The 18,012-nt window shown below is 42.8% G+C and overlaps 1 protein-coding gene across 1 annotated transcript in view; it reads right to left on the bottom strand.

The window, feature by feature from the left end:
• The window catches only part of thsd7ba (thrombospondin, type I, domain containing 7Ba), a 208,141-nt gene that overhangs the window by 50,009 nt on the left and 140,120 nt on the right, over nucleotides 1–18,012 (bottom strand). Inside the window, exon 17 of the mRNA XM_086219797.1 lies at nucleotides 5,784–5,975. Coding sequence (XP_086075923.1) covers nucleotides 5,784–5,975 — 192 coding nt within the window. The remainder of the gene's footprint in view (nucleotides 1–5,783; nucleotides 5,976–18,012) is intronic.

Genomic DNA, 18,012 nt, shown 5'->3' on the forward strand with positions numbered 1-18,012 from the left:
GTAGTAATTATGTTTGGAAGAAACATTACCATCCTAATGTTTAATGATTGGCTGATGCATATCTGTTCACGCTAAATTGATTCTAAATCGAGTTTTGATCTCTTATTTAAAAAAAAAAAAAAAAAAATCCTGAGGTGAACAAAGATGCCGTGCATGTGTGTGAGGCCAATGACCGACAGAAGCGAATGTGTGTGTGTGTCAGTGGTTTTACAGCAGCGTGACGGGATGACATCTGTTCCAACCAGGCGAAGCTGAGAAACATCCGCTAATGTTATCATTACCTGACTTTGTGCTGTATCTTATTCAGCAGGTTTAATGATCATGCAAACAATAACCATTACACATTATCTCTGGTTCAGGAAATTCAGACTCATTTCACAAAAAGAACAACATATTGCGCTATTCCTATAACATAATGTCTGATAGTAAAATCCATGTGCTCTGAAATAGGTGTATCATAAATTCTGCAGAAATCCACTACCCACACTCCAGCTCTGCGCTATACGTAAATGAAAGTCATAAAATACCCATAAAGTAGAAAAAAATATAAGAGCAAAGATAAAACAGAACCATAAAATAAAAGCAAACCGAATTCCATTTTAAACTGACCATTAAAATATACACTTGCTACAGAGCATTAGGCTAACATACAGTAATACCTACAAGGGACTAATAAGCTTGGTTTGACAGAGAAGAGTGTGAAAGTGATTTTGAATGTTTGAGTAACAAACAGGACGCTTAACTGTGTGTCTGCTATTAATTTCTATTAAATGTATGTGCACACTCACGTATTACGTCATTGTACTTTCATGCGTATCCACCCTCTAGCTCCTTAGGCTGACCTTAGCATTTGGAACGAGGCTTTTCAGACCCAGTGCTGCAACTGTCACACACACACGCTAAAGAGTGGCTGAAGTGTGTGAAGTTTTAATAAAAAAAGTACGTAAAGGATAAGAGGAATAAACACCCAAATATAGAGGGAACTTTATTTCCTGCTGCGTCCCTCTTCTCTGTATCTAAGGCTGCAGACAGAGAGATCAGAGTACGAAAACAGATGAAACACACACACACACCCATGCAGATATAATCAATAATATTTCATTAGCATATGACTGCAGTGACGGTCAGGGGAATTAATGCTCTTTAGTACGATTCGCTGTATTTTAGAACCTTCAAGTCAAGATTTAGGAGAGGTTGCAGGCTGAGAGGCTTATGGATTTTTTTTTTTGGAAGAATTATTTTCATTCTAAAAGCCAAATGATCCATCAGACCATCCTGGTGTTTCTAGCCTTGGCCATCCCAACTACATCTCTAAGCCTTCTTAGAACTTTATTCTCATCCTCCACTCAAAAGAACTGTTTGAAGTTGTGGGGCCCAGAATTTTGTTCCCCACAAAGAACACCGGACCTCACAAGTGCAGTGCGCTCGCCACAGTTAAATGAGAGAACAGAAACACATAATTGACGAGAAATTCAGGTGTGAACAGCCGTATGACAGTGTGAGCAGGAAATGACTTGTTGCTCTGACTACACGCCTACAAATTGAGAGGAAAAACAACATGTAATTTTACCTCCATCTCTTACTTTGTTTATTTTGACAGGAGACTGACAGATTCAGCCATTAATGTTGAGACATGCAGAGACACCACTTCATCAACAGACCGGCAGCCTGTCATTAGCTGATTCTATGGGTATAAACAAGTTCTCTGAAACTGTCATAAAAGGGACATCATAATTGCAATGTAACGACATTAAGTATCTCAAGGAATTGAATCAGGTTGAGTGGATGTGGTTATATGTCTGGAAAATGTTTCGCCCCTTATCCAAGTGGCTTTATCAGTTAATGCTGTTCCCATAGACTAGCCGCCTCGTCTAGCAACACAAGCCGCCTCGTCTAACTAGATGGTGAACCTTAGTGGGTGTACCACCCAAAAGCAGCTCGTTAGCGCTCCGTAGAATTGTGAAGACTGTTGTTGCAGTCGTTGGAGTCATTGGGCTCAGCCTTAACGACCGCCATCAGAGTCACAAGATATCATGAGACTCACCTGGGCTCAGGTGTGAGTGGCCGTGACTCTTAAGAGGCTGAGCTGGACAGTTTCTTTGGAATAGATGAGGGAACAATGTTGTAGATGGGGGACAGAAGGTGGCGTAAACCCCCTCGCCCTCTGTTAAGGGAAGGTTTTTCCCACCTTGACATAGATGGCTTCCCTTACCCCTCTTTCAAGACACCTGTCTTCTTTGTCCAAAATGTGCACATTGCTGTCTTCAGAGGAGTGTGTCCTCTCTGTCAGGTGTAAGCAGACACCTGATTCTGGCCCTGAGAAGTCAGCCCTTCTGTGTTGGGCCATGAGTTTGTTGAGTGGTTGGCTGGGTCCATACAGGTTTCCGTATCTGGGTTCCATACAACACAGCACTATGCAGCCCTCATCCACCTCCAGACCACTCACATCAACCAACCTCAGCCTCTTATATTTGCTCCTTGTAACCTTCACAAAAGGAGACTGTACTTTCGCCATTAAAGTACCTCTGGCGCAGTCTCCTCTTCTGCTACTACACACACGGCGTCCGTCAATCCTTCCTAAAAAGCTCTTGGAAATGTATTTTCACAGCTTCATCTTCCAAGCAACAGGGATGTGATTCATTTGTTGTGTGTAATTTATATGTCGATGTATGATTTAATCAGTTACTGTAATTACCCCTCCTAAAAATGAGATTTGTGATTTTAAAAAGGTGTTATATAATTACAAAATGACTTAAAAAAAAAGGACTTTATCCGCCATCTTATCATTTCAAGAAGAAGCAGTGATTGAAAGGTCATTGACTGTAGGGTACTAGCTTGTATTTTGAGAAAATTGCAGGATGCACTCAACAACAAGCAGAGAGAGAGAGAAAAGTAGTGTGAAAAGGAGGCGATTGTGCTCAAATTTATCTGAGAAGATAAGAGGTGAGCTATTTCACAAGTCTCCAGTCGACAGACAATCTGTGTGACATCATTCTGTGGGAGGAAATATGAGAACCTGGAGGAACCCAGATGGGCTGAAGATAGAAATCCCTCAGGGTGCTTTCATATCGGCCTGTTAGTTTGGTTAATCGAACCCTGGAGTGTGTTCACTATTGGTGCAGCTTATTTTGGGCTGGTTTGAGCAAAGCAATTGGACCCAAATGTGCACCAAAACAGACCCAAGTGAGACGTCAGGCTGCTGCTCTGATAAAGTACAAGCAAACTCTGGTCTCCAGTGAGAATGGGATGCTAACATGATCTGAGCAGAGGAGCAGGTGAACAGCTACAGTAGCAGGGTGGGATCTCCAGTTCTTCTGTTCCGGCAGAAGGGGTGTGATGAATCGTGCCGTTCACAGCAGTCCTGTGATGATTTTTGATCCCGGGCAAAAAAAAAAGAACGAATTTAGCTTGAAATTGTCTGATCTAAAAGGAAAACACTGATTCACAGACTAAAACTAGAGCAAACAATTTATAGGCGGATATGATGTCACAGACAGGCTGCCAGCTTCAATCCTTGCTTCCTGTGGAGACTGAGGAAGAGGGCTTGAGCATCCAGCATGAGTGTGTGTCTGTGTGGTGTGTGTGTGTGCTTGTGCGTCGAGAAGGAGTTATGTATATACCGGCCATTTTCATGATCCCATTCAATTCCAGTCTCTAATTCAAGTCGCAGTAGGAAAAAAACAATTAAACGCACTTTTATACAGGGGTGTGCCATCATAACTCCAGTTGTGTGTGAGTGTGTGTGTGTGTGTGTGTGTGCGCGTGCGTGCGTGCATGCAAGGAGGACACGCTTGGGTGTCAGCAGCCCTATAAATAGCGAACACAAACTCAGTAATACTTGTGTCCTCTCCCTTCAAGCCCTCAATTAGTTTTGTTTTTAAACACATTTGTTCTGCATAATAATTGGACTCATACAAAAGGAGGTTGTCAAATTATGACAACACAATTATATTTTTATAAAAACCAAGAGAACAGCCATCACAATGTGCTTGATGCAAACTGGAAAAATTGTGTAATTACTGTGATGATTAAAATAACTGAAATTTTCATAAACAGCCTGTCTGTATTAGAAATGGAGCTGTTATTTGTTCTGGGGAGAACTGAGGAGAAACCATATCGGTGCACATTTGAAATGGCCTGTATCAGCTTGAATAAAACCATTAAAAACAAATCCTTCCATCACAATACACTGTTTTTCTTCACCTCAGCTTGCTGCAACGCTGCTCTCCTTTACCACAGCCTGCAGTGCAAGCATTTCACTTATGAGTTACCCTGAATTCTTTCAAGTGGGAAATAATACACAGATTGTAAGACTCACACTCTCTCTCTCTCTCTCTCTCTCTCTCTCTCTCTCTCTCTCTCTCTCTCTCTCTCTCTCACTGGCAAAGACTCTCCGCATGCTAAACACCCTGGCTGTTGCTTTAGGTGGTTAAGATGACAAATGTTGACAGCGGCAGGTCAAGTTAGCTCTCTAATTAATGTCAATCCTGTGGGTGAGTTGATGATGGGAGAAAAAAATTAAAAAGGGGGGTTGCAGGTTTGTGTTTTCAGAGCATGGCAGTCGTTAAGGTGATCACATTAATAGTGAGAGTATTGTATTTCTGAACGCAGCAAACTAGATTCCTATGATCATACACACCTGCTGAAGGAATGAAAACATCGGATGAGACTCTGCATAAGCACACACACACACACACACACACACACACACACGTGCACGCGCGCGTACACACGCACAGCTACTATTAAAACAATTAAACTGGGATTGCATTTGTGCTGCATGATAACAGACAAATTGTATCAGGAGGTTTTCTTTGTGTGATGATCGAAAATTACTAAGGATATTTATTCTTCAGTAAAAACATAGACTGAACTACTTCAAAAACTATAAAAAAAAACCAAAACATGAGAGCGTAACTGTTAATGAAATAGTGATTACAAAAATGAAGCCACCTCGACAAAATTTATGTAGGGTTGCTCAAAAAATAATAGTTTTCCTTTTTTGATATTTGGATAATTGTATTATTCAGTACTGTGCAGCACTAGACTGAGGCCAGAAAAACCTGATCAAAGCATCGCGTTATCATTAATATTTACAAAAATCCCTTTGTTCTCAGCCATACACTGACTAAAGGTAGGAAGTCCAAGGATCTTGCACTGCGAGGAAAAAGCACTTTGTGGAACTGCTGAACAGCCTTTTGGACCCTTGAAATGAAAAATAATGGCTCAAGAAAGCTTTTGGCAACCCATCTAAGCAGGGGCCTTGATATGCTCATATCATGCTAAGCCCTTAATCCATAGTAGAGTCAATCAATTTACCTGAGAAAGAAATTCTAGCAAGTGTTTAAGTCGGCATAAAATAGCTGTGATACTGTACACACGCACACACACGCTCAAATAAACTCACCACGGAGCTAAGGTTCGTTTTATGTGTTGGATTTGAAGAGCATTATAGAGAGAGACAGGGTATGTTTACTACAGCCCTGTGGCAGCGGATCAAATATTCATGAAGACAAATAGTATCCAGCCTGGTCTGCAACAGCATGTAATTCAGATTTTGCCATCTGCACTGAAATAAGGGATTACACGATGTGAGAGGCCTAATTTAGATGTGACATAACACTGCAGGGACAGTAGGAACCAACTGAGAAAATAGTACAGGACTGAGTTTTTCCAGTCAGTGTGCTTGACAAAAACTGAACACACATTGAAGTCCTTCATCGGTAATGACAACACTTTGTCCTTGAGTGATATTTGTGTCTCACAATTGTGAATAATAGTACCTGTGAGGGAGCGCTTGCGACTTCGGAAGCTGCCACATCCGGAGCATTCAGAGAACTTGGACCATGCAGTTAGAGCGCAGTCATCCTTGCACGCCACCAGGCACGTTCTGATCTGAGGAGGCAAAGGTCCAGCCCACTGCAGGCACTCTGTCACATCGGCCGCCTCATCATTCTCGCCAACGCAAGTGATGCCTACAAACACAGCAGGCGGCAAGAATGTCACTCAGGTCAAATGAGCAATTTGCAGTCTACTCTTCATTCATGCCAGTTGTTTTTCAAGCCCCTTACTGATGTATTCACAGTTACGTAGCATAGGAGCTCACATCCATGGCTGAAAAGAAACCAGGGAAATATTCAATAAAGTCATCCAGAGGGGATGAACATGAATTCAGAGAAGCGTGGAAAATAAGTTGTTAACTGATATTTTATTACCTAAAAATCTGCTATACAGAAGAAAATTAAAGACAGCTTTTAACACTGAACACTCTTTGACGCAGCAATAAGCTCAGCCACTTCACTCCCCACCTACAGTCACGCTGCATAAAACTTCAGTTAAAATAAAAAAACAGGGACTAAAATTGCAGTGTGAGGATGTGGAAACAATTACTTGTCAATACGAAGCTTTGAAAGCGTACACGGAGTATTAGAAAATCCATCCGCACCATTCAAATCTAATTTGTCACTTTAGTTGCGTTTGTCCTGGTCCCATCTTGTGCTGTACAATAACTGTTTCACGGATCAGCGTGGACGGATCAATATGACATACATGTGAACAGCCTCATGAAAAAAACAGAGTTACATTTAAAAACTACGTTTCCCAGTGATGTAACTACGGAACCCTGAGGGATCTACCTGCCAGTGTTGACGTTCCTGACACACTTGTTGGGCTTTAATTTCATTCTGTCTGATATCCATGGTTCTCATCCATGTGTCTAGGATCTGTAGGCTTCTCACACTGCATGTGTGCACAAATGATAAAAATAATCAGATTTATGAAACCGTACACACAGTCACCTGTAGGCAATGTGGCCTTTATAAATCAGTCCACCTGGCGATGTATGCACATGGATCAGCCTCACCAGCCGCCCTCTACACACCCACAGTTGAAGAAACCTTGTGGGTGCTGATGCATAGAAATGAGCCTGCTGATCAATGGTTCCGTACGGTGAATCATGGCAACAACCCAGAGGAAACGTGGATCCATCGTGCGGCATTACGCCAGTGTGTCACTGAAGTATTTATGTTCACAGGAATCACACTGCTTCACATTAAGCCAGTGACAGCTCTCACACAGACTCTACGCTTGTACACGATCCATATGGATGTGCCAGGTGAGGCGTCACTGTCAGAGACATCACACGGGAGGTTGAACCTGACATTTCGATGGCTGCGTTCAGCGCGCTTTACTGATCGTCACGTTACAGATGAATAAAGGAGCGTTGGAATATATTCTGGTATAATGAAGACAACAGCTTAAATGTAGCGGGGTTCCTTCTGTATGTACACAAACCACTAACGAGCTGCACTCACAGAAACTTCAGTTTGGCACAAATGACTAGAAATGTAATCCAGTTTTACACACACACAAAAAAAAAATCAAATTACATTGTGTCATCCAGGCTAATAACCATTTCTTTAGTACATTTTATGCATTATTCAAATGATAAATTATGACTAGGAATTTTCCTCAATTAAATTAAATAACTCAACTCCAATTGTTATGAAAAAAAAACAAAAAAAAGGGGAACCAATAAGCAAATATCTTTGTGTTCACAGTCATATCTTTGGAGTGTAGACCATTTTAAAGCAGAGACGTTAATATCAGTGTCACAGAAGTCCTCATTACTATGCAAATATATGCAGCAAGGTGCTCCAAAATCTAATCATCTACTCCACAGATGAAACCTGAGTGGAAGGAGGAAATTTCCATGAGTTACTATTCTTGAGTTATGGTTTTGCTAGACAACGTGAAGACACGTGACATGACAGATCACCCATAAGCCACGCGGAGTGACAAGTCCGGCGGACATTACTGGTTTGAAAAAATATGAGTGGTGTCAATTATCTATAAGCAATATTCTCCCAAAGAAAGTCAAAAAGGGTTTCAATACTGGCTATAAGGACGCAACAAATCCTAAAAGTTGTCTTTTTTTCAGAGAAATTGCAATTCAGAGCGAAAGACATGTAAGAATAAACATTAAGAGAGAAAGAAAAGGAGACAGACGGTGAGACACTCAGAGTATTTGTCGTGTTCCAGTGTCACGATTGCCCAGCTGTGCTTCTCTGCCCAGGAATGAACGCACCCATACCAACGACACGCAACATTCAAATATATTGTTCTCTGGAGGTCATGGACATGAATATAAATGAAGCAAGGTTATCAGGGAGGAAAATGTCGATGTCTTTGAAGATCTGCTGATCTACAAACATGTCTCTGTCAAACACTGATTTCAGTTTGACCTTTACATTTTGCCCAGTGACAAAAACATTTGTTATGTATCGTAACTCCACTGATTGTTCGCTGTAATAACTTCCTGTGTGACCACTCAGCCATAAAGATAGAAGTGAAGGTGCCCTGTTAAGGTAGAGAACCAGACCTGACTGAGGAGGCTTTCATACCCTGAACTTGTACGTTGACAGCTGCAGACGCTGCCGACACCTGGAAGCATAGAACTGATTATTGTTTTAGGAGCTTTCCGAAGCAGTGATTACAGCAAGTAGAGGGAGCATAATGATAAACATTAACAAACCTAACATGTTTTGGTACAGTACCTTGAAAAATATTCATATTGGATACCACTTTCAATACCACGAGGAAATACAGCAGGACTCTGAGATGACATTGAGAGCACACATTTACGATTTTTCTTGAACGATAAATACAATAAGACAAGACTGCCCCCTGAATAAACATTGAACCGTTTTTGGGAGGGGGGTATTTTCAAACTAGAAAGTACACACAGTGGACATACTCTACCTTTGTCAAATCTTGGCCAAAGGTACAGTTGTGCTCGGACCCTCATTAAAGCTGCAAGCATCAAAGAATGGGCCACTGCACCCCTCACACACGTCGGAGTTGCACAGAGCGAGAGCGAGGTGACACCTGCCAATATTTGGATTTTCCATGAAGGAGCAGACTAATAAGTGCACTGAGGCATGAATATTGCTTCTTTCTTTCCCAACAGTTGGTGCCATGTCTAAAGTGCCCCAAAACCTGAATATTCCCTTTCTTGGTCCTTTACTACATCCCTCCGTCTAGCGTGGTTAAAATCAGTCTCATAGAATCTCTAATCCTGCAGGCAAATTCCACCAAAAACTTGACCACCCTGGCGGAAATGATTAATCTTAGAAATGAAGTACAGTTAAAACAAGTGTGCGTGAAACACAAGAGCACCTAAGTGACTCCCTTCCCAACAGTCTATAGTCAAAGTATCTGCCTCTCCACTGTAACTGTCTGAGACTCCTCAGGCCTGAAGCCTCTGAAGGAGATCAGCTTTGAGAGCCTGAGCTGGCACGCTCACAACTAATTGCCTGTGTATGTGGATGTTTGCAGAGGGCCGGCACGTCCACACTGTGATCAGGGTGACAAAATATTCGTCACACAGACACTCACATACTCGCAGACACGGAAAGAATGACACTAAGTTCCATTCGTCACTTACCACCTTTAGGCTGAGTGAGTCAGGAAGTACTCAGAAATGTCACAAAGATAGAACACAAGGGTACTCTACAGCTGCTGCCCCTCCGATGAGGCTGGGAACGAGAATATGGCTCTCGTGGAGTGTGCCCAGAACCTACAGGGGGCTTGACCTGCGCTGCTCCACACGCTTAAGCATCAAACAACTGGTGAGACAGCCTGTGAGCTTCCTGTGCAGTTGCTGTTTGTTTGATGTCTGCGGTGCTAAAAACATGAGATAGAACACGGAGACTGAGAGCGACGAGACGCAGACAAACCCCTCAAACTTGACTGTAAATAGTTTTTTAAGACTTGAGGTACGAATGAGTTATTGGACCGTAAAGTAAGAGACATGATGGTTAGTCTGAAAACACAGAAATAACTTCCTCTGATGCCAAATGAGAGAAATTTACATTATCAGCTCAAAAGGGGGACTCTCCAGGACGAGTAACACCGGGGGTGAATCGCACTGTGGTGCCAGAAATCAACTGTTTCAAAGTATTTCACCAAAGGATGTACAAAAACTGATTCCGCCATAGCCTTCATGGCAAGATGAAATAGCTTCAGCACGCGCTTTATTTGTAGACGGAGCCAAATCCACTAGTTTGTAGAGATCAGCAAGGGGCAGATGTGGGATCCAAGCCTCTTTTCAACACACCAATGCCGGAAAGCTGGTGTGTGGAAAGCATGTCACACTACCCACGTAACATGCTCACACACCCAGGATAGCACGCATGACTGCAGGAGGCAATCCTAGTTTCTACAGGCACGCGGCCAGTTCTGTTGAGTGCCATCCAGTTGTGACAGTGTGCCTTTATGCCTTGGGAGCCACCGTGGCCTCCCGCCAGCAGCTGTATCATGGTCGCTGACTTGACTGAAGGGGCCGCAGCTGGTGTGAGAATGCATCCACTCTGAAATGGTGAGTGCAAGCATTTAATTATCAAGTGAATTGTGGTTCTGCCGTGAGAAGATGGCAGCATAGGCGATGTGACGTATGGCGGTGGCTGGAAAAAATAGGATGTCTATCAGCAAAAAAATGAAGAGAGTTTTGAGGAATTAACTTTAGTTTTGACTTGCTGTATGCTGGCCGACGATGAAACCAAATATCTGTGGGAATATTTCTGAAGAAGATGGCGGCGGCGGCGGAAACAGTCAATCAGTCGCTATGTAAGAGCTGATTCAACACAGGGGAGGGCCAAAAAAAACAACTGTAAAAATTTGCAAACAGTAAGTTCTTTTATTATTTCCTTTTCACCATTTCCATCAACCTTCTATAATGCTGTGCTTCAAAACACTGAAGGGAACCCATCTTTAGAGGGGGATTGTCTTGAACCGAATGACACTCCCCTCGTTTTCAATCAAGCCCGGAGGAAGACGCCTCACATTCCCCAGGAGGTTTCTTCCTGATGACTGTGAGAAACAGCTCAAATTAGAAGTTCAGGGAACAAGACCTCACACCTTTTGTTCATCCAATCACATAAGAACCACCCTAACAACCCAGAACCTTTGCTAATAAAACACCAAACTGCTGGTTGCTTTAACATTTTAATAGCTGTTATTAGTAGAAGGATGGGACATGACTGTCTCAGCCTGGGCATCATGTATTCACAGAGAGTCTGAGGTGCTGAGCTGCACTGCTTTCTGTAAGCAGGCGCTTAAATGTCTGTGGTACCTTTGTGGACAGAGTTTTAGGCCCCCACTGCTACTTTGTCCATGACCTCGAAAGAGACGCTGTTGGCCAAAGTGCTGGGAGTGTCTGGCTCTGTGCTCAACAGACTGTGTTGAAGAATACTTTTCAGAGAGGGGATTTATCTCACATGAGAACATGTGAGGAGAATGATCTGTAGATGAACTGTGTGTGTGTGTGTGTGTGTGTGCGCGCGTGTATGCATGCTTGTGTGCAGACATCATACACATTGGAGACAAGTGTGAACTGACCGACAGGAGACGCCTCATTAGAGAAAGGTAGTTGGCCCTGAAAAGGACTGTTTGCTTCTTTTTCCCAGCTGGAATGAGACACTTGTTAACAACTCATTGCCACTGATTCTGGGACTTGTGATGCAGTTCAATGGCCTGGGTCAGGCCAGGCGGACTGCGGCTGGTAAGAGATTATTGGTCTGCTGCTGAGCTGGGAGAAGTAGAGCAAGATTTCAAGCTGCATCATTGTCTGCTTCAAAATTATCCTGGAAGGAGTCTCGACAAAGCAGCAGGGGAGTCAGACCTCCATCATTGCTGTCATGACATCTGTGGCCAGCTCCCCTGAAACAGCTCTGGGCTTAGTGACCATGACTGAGGCGATTGAGGCAAGCAGCACAGTATTGTTTTAAGCCACAGTCACATGAGCGGGACACTGGTGGTCAGCGAGGCGGGCATACACCCGGTCTCCTGGAGACAGCTGATAGCCAGTGGCCAAGCAGGCTCTGGTAGATCTCTTCATTGTCTCTCTTCACTTGTTGATGCTGAAGAAAACCTGGCACGTGCAGTCCTTTTATACTCCTGACCTGAGAGCAGGTCCTTCCAGAGTACAAGAGTGGGAAAGAAAATCTTGACTGCATGAGTGCATGAACCCGGTGGTGATGAATCTTATTGTTTGATTTCTACGTCTGCTGAGAACCTGAAACTTATTCTGCTTTAATCATTCACAGCAGAGCGCTGCCGTGGCGGCTGCATCCAAACCAAACCTGACAGCCTTTGTTTTCTGCTTTGCAGTCTGTAAAAACTGTGCTTTTTCATTGCTTTAATATTTCTGTTCGTGGCTGCAGTCTCGGTGGAGATTATATTGTTTATACATCTGTGTGGCGATGGTTAATTCTGCTGTTAAAGTAGCAATTATTTCATTTCTGTAGCCTAATATTGCTTTTTCATTTCACAGCTGCTGCAGTATTAATCCAATTAGCTTTAGTGTGGTGGTTTAATTATACGTCCCGGTTGGCATTTCACTCCGTCCATTTACCTCACAGTGTATTCTCTCATAGCCAGCCTACTTCACAACTGACAACCCCATTCTGTCATCCACAGTGTTGTTTTATTAGCAAGGCGCAACACTGCTAGTACTGACATGCAGATTTGGACTGTAAACTATTCGTCATAATTCTTTCAGCCGCTGGTTGCCAAAGTCAATTTCATTTCCACCTCTGACAGGGATCATCTTTAATTATACTTAGGTATGGTTCACTAGGGTGAACAATTTCCAGGACCAGCTGAATGGACACAGTTTAAAGAGGCTTTTCACACTTGTGGTTTTAAAAATCTTTTTACAGGTTGAAGACTTTGGAATTTTAATCATCTTTAATCACCTGTCTTTCTCTCAAGATCTTTTGTCAGCCCACCTTAGCGTAGGTTACATTGATAGTTCTTCCGTCTATGTTAAAACCGCTCTCATCAAATTTAATCTTCATGTTAATTCAGTAACAGCCTGCTGCTCTGTAAAATGTTCTCATGGCCATTACATCTCACATTTCCTGCAGCTTAAGATCATCAGAATATTAATTTCCTCTCTCTCTCTATATATATATATATATACATATATATATATATACACACACACACACACACACACACACAGTATATATCCTTAAACAGTTTGCAGACATCCACCATATCCAGCTGGTTCAAAGCTGGTGTAGCTGGTCTTCTATGCCGGCTCACATTTAGTCCATTTATGCAGGGACAGACTCATCCTTTCACGTCCTTGTAAAGCTTCTGAGTGACACCCCCCCCCTTCATGTCAGGTCAGAGCGTGTATCACATCCTCACCTCATTCTACACCGGGTCACTGCCTGAGCCTGATGCTCACATTGAATCCCGCAATCTGCCCCAAGTACAATTCTCTGCTGAAGGTACTGGAGCAGCTAATGTGAGAGGCATTTTTGTAAGACACTAATATCCCACCGCTCGTTTACCAGTTTCTCCAGGAGTCTACAAAATTTGGACAAAACCTTATAATTACAGCAAATTCTTCTAAAATTTTATAAGACAAGGCAGCTGAAATGAGTCTCACCTATACTGGAATACAGGGATTTGCCCACACTACTTATGTGCCTGGTGTCATGTACCAGTTAATATGAGTTTATTGACGATATCGAGAGAATGATACCTTATTTGGACTGGATGTTGGAGCCGGTGGGTTGCTGTGATAGTGTTCGCCGGATATCGGCCATAGAGCCCTGCTTTATCATCGTATTATAGTCTAAATTGAACCGTAAATCACGAAATGAGTGACAAAGAAAATATTTACACCTTCCTACCTTAGCGACGCTCAAAGCATTTTACAGTGTTGCCTCATTCACACGCACACTGATGGTAGTGGCAGCCATGCAAGGTGCCAACCTACTCATCAGGAGTTATCAGGGGCTCAGTAGTTTGCTCAAGGACACTCAAGGGAAGTGAATGACCTTTCGGTGGCTAGACGGCCACTCTACCTCCAAGGCATACCCCCACACACAAACCAAGTGAGAAACTGGATCATTTTCTCACTTTTGTATCATGGGAGGTATATTTATACTGTATAGGGCAGGGTGGCTAAGGTGGTAGACAGCTGTCCAGTAACTGGGGAGTAATGGTTGGATGTCTGGCGGTAAGAAAGTGAACCCTTTAATTGCTCCTGAAACCAAAGCTGGATTGGTTACGTCATGGCAGACGAGGCATTGGATTTGAAGTTTCTGCAGGTGTGGTAACAGCAAATGAGCAGGGTTGCCATTGCTTGTGGTGTTGGAGCCCAATGTGATCATCTTTACATGGTACCCAAAATCACACAACACAGTATATTCAGTACATGACTGGTAGGTTTGATGGATTAAAGTGGACCCGTTTGGTCTGAAATGCCAGGGCTGGGTTTTCACCCAGTTCAGCTGTGCCTGAAGTCTTGGCCATCAGTGCGTATGTGTGTCAGTGTGTTTGCACCTTGCATAATTCCCCTCTGCCAACAATGTATGGAAGTGTGTGTGTGTGTGTGTGTGTGTGTGGAAATGGGTTGTAAAAGGGCTTTGAGTGTTTACACAACCTTATATAATTGCAGTCCATTTAACGTTTTTTTGGCCACCATGGAATTCGCCCACCGCTACCCATTTGAAAGACTGGAGGTTTAAGGTGCATCACTTCACTTTTCAGAGGCAGAAGGATCTTTTATACAATCCCGAGTAGAAATGATATAACACAAATGGTCGGTTAAGAGACAAGAATGCATTCAGTTGTAGGTTAGAAGGTGCACGGTTTGATGCATTTTCATCCCAACACCTGAGGGAAGGTTAGGAATGTTAACACTCTGCTGTATTTTAAGTAAAGACATGAATACAAGAAGTATGAATACAATGTAAAAGACACACTGACCTGCAAACAGTTTATAATGACGTAGGAATAAATGTGAGTCATCAGGGACATAAAAAAGCCTTACTGATGCCTTGTGGTCAGACAGGTTAGCACTCTCACTGGTCAGCCTAATTATTCAGCTAACGCACGCTGATGAAGCAGTTTGTTTGTACTGCGAGACTCTATGGCTTACAAACTGCGTCATTTATTGCACCTATTAATTACTCAGGAGGTTTATTTCACACTGCTGTTAACTGTGATTACACTCCAGTGCAGGAAACACTTTAAATTTGCTGTGTGGAAGCATGGAGAGTTTCTGCAGGACACCTTGCAATGCTCGCTCCACGATTTGATTGGGAATGCAGCCTATATCTTCAAAACTATTGGATTTTTGGGGGGAAAAAGAAATCAATTACGAGGGGTGACTCAGGATAGTCGAAGACTGCCTGATTCTGAGTGTCAATCTCAGTCAGATCTTTGCAACGGATTTTAAATCATAAATAGTATGGGTGGGGGTGGGGTTGAGGGTCACGAGTCGCCCAGTCTGTTTGTAGCGTGAAGCTGAGCTGATCCTCACTTGACTGTCCATCCACTGTTCATTCTTATGTCACCTAAAACAACCCTCCAGTGAGTCTATCATCATGTTTCAGCCCCATCCAAGGAACACTTCCCTGGTGTCTCAAGTAGATACTCCAGCGTAAGATGACGCTGGTTAAGTTTTAGAGTAGGGGAGTTAGCAAAAGGCCGAACGGATGGGCTGCCCGAAAGTGAAGGATGAGGAGGGAGACGGTGTTGAGAAAGGAGTGTAGGGACGAATGGAGTTAATGAAGTCAGGTCAAGTCAAGTCAGTTTTATTGGAACGGCGCCAAATCACAACAAAAGTTCTCTCATGACACTTAAGTAGAGCAGGTCCAGCACCACATTCACTCAATGAATTTAGACCAAAAATTCTCCATCAGCAAGCACATCCTGCAACAGCGGCGACGAAAACCTTCCTTTAAACAGGCGGGAACGTTGAGCAGATCCAGGCTCAATGGGGATGGCCTTCTGCTTTGACCGGTTGGGGGAAGGTTAGTGACCAGAGAGTTCTTGCGTATTTCACATTCGGCGATAATCTGGGAGGGGACAAGGAAGTTAGCTGCTGATGCTAGCATGTCTCTGTCAACAAACATGGTGGCAGCACCCATGTCCTAACGTCAGCTACTGCAGCGAAGACACCAGTGTTCGCCGACATTACAAGCCCTGTTTGAACTAGCCTAGGTTTTATCTCCCTATTTGTTCTTCGCTCATTGCATTTCAGCTCTTTTGATGACGTAGACAAAAAAAGTCAATGCCAAGCATGTTTCTGAGCAAAAAACAAACAAGATTCGACATTAAATTGATGATTGACATCATCAATCAGAATGGACTACAGTAGATTCTTAACCTGGGAAACCCTCATCAATCACACATTCAAGTAGCTTTAAGGCGAATACCTATGACATCACTAATTTATAAAAGTCAACACTATTCACAAGTTTCTCTGAGAACAAACAGGAAGCGAGGATGCACATAGAATGATATTCAAATGTACTGTATGTTGGGAACATAACATCGAAGATCTTAATGCAGTGAATCCCCACGCCTGCATACCCAATTATTGTGCCCACGTTATTTTATTTGACATTTATATGTCATCTTAGGGAAAATACTGTAAACCTTGGGTAAATTATTTGTCGCTTCAAATCTTTATTTAAATTCTGTATTTCTAAATCAGTTTTTGAAATGTCAGATATTTAATGAAGACATTTTTAATCACGCTCAAAGAGAAAGCTCTAAAGGTCAATCAGGCTTGCGACACCTTCCCTATCCTCGCTGAAAAGTCATGGAAATCCACTTGATAAATGTCACTCAATTATAAGGCCAAGTAGAGGAGGAGAGTGAGAGCAGAAATGCTACAAAGTTCTCGAGAACTTCCAGTGAGTCAGTGAGAACTTCCCTTGAATCATGAGGGTAAAGTAGAGGGAACAGCCAGATGCTGGGATGTATTGAGGCATTTGCTGTAAACGAGTCTGAAATGTTCAAACCGACACTCTGGCTTTTCTACTTCATTAGGTACACTAACGTAATGTGAGCCAATATAACAGCTCTACCATAAAGTCTGCCTTTGCAACACAAACATAATAATTACCACGACAAGATCCAGTTAAAAGTCCTCCTGACCGCTGAAAGCCCGTCCCTCCACCCTACCACGCTCACGCTCAAACCATTCCCCTTAGGTCCACGCCCCACCTCCACACCGCCAAACAAAGACAGGTATCTATACGGCCTCTTCTTGCCAGCGGTCAGCGAGAGGTTTTCACTTGGAGGAGGTAGCGTGTGGGAGGATCAGGCTATTCCCCTCAGGTCTCAGGCTCCTCAACGAGAGGAGGCTCTACTGCAGCGTGACCGGGACACATTCCATCATCTCGCTTCCCACCTGCAGACGAGGTCAATAGCGTGTAGGACAGGCAGCTGACAGAGTTAACACGGGGAATCTGTCATCCTCTGTGTTCTTAGGAAATGTAACAGACTGCTGAACTGTCTGGACAACCTGGCAGGTGTTCCTTAAGCTGTTTAGAGACTGTAGGAATGGATGGGAGGATGGATAATAGTAATATATTAACTATGCATTTACTCGAAGTTGTAGGTTGGAGTGTTTGACCGCCATATTTACATACATGAGAAAAGCAGAATATTATCTTTGGATACAATGCTCACCACACACTAATACTTTAGTTAGCAGTAGAATTACTGCCTTTCTGACAGTGTTAATACAAATTTCAAATAAAATGGACAATCTCTGCCTCTCGTCTGCCCACCGCCGTCTCCACAAGCGAGAAGACAACAGCAGAATGACAAATTAATTTCCACAAGATCAAGGTAAACATATACTTTCCTTTATTTCCTGAGGCAAACAAATATATGTTTATAGTAAAAGCTGGTATATATTATGCGACAGATAATTATGACTATAAATGTGAAGCTTTCGCTTTTTGGTATCTGCTTCAAGAACCTTGGGGAGCAGCCATTTATTTATGGTTGTGTTCTGTTGGTGTTTATTTCAATTATCAATTTATGGAGTATAAATCGTAAAACTCTCTCAGTGTCAGATTTTATGACCCTAGATTTTCAAGCTGTGAAGATCATTTTAATGAAAAACTCCACTGGAGGGATATTTTACTGTCAGAAATTGTGTAAAAAGTGGTCACAAGTGTCGCTCTGTAT

This window comes from Aulostomus chinensis, chromosome 12 (genome assembly GCF_037954235.1).
Source record: "Aulostomus chinensis isolate RoL2024-O1b breed Wild chromosome 12, RoL_Achi_v1.0, whole genome shotgun sequence".
Taxonomy (NCBI): Eukaryota; Metazoa; Chordata; class Actinopteri; order Syngnathiformes; family Aulostomidae; genus Aulostomus; species Aulostomus chinensis.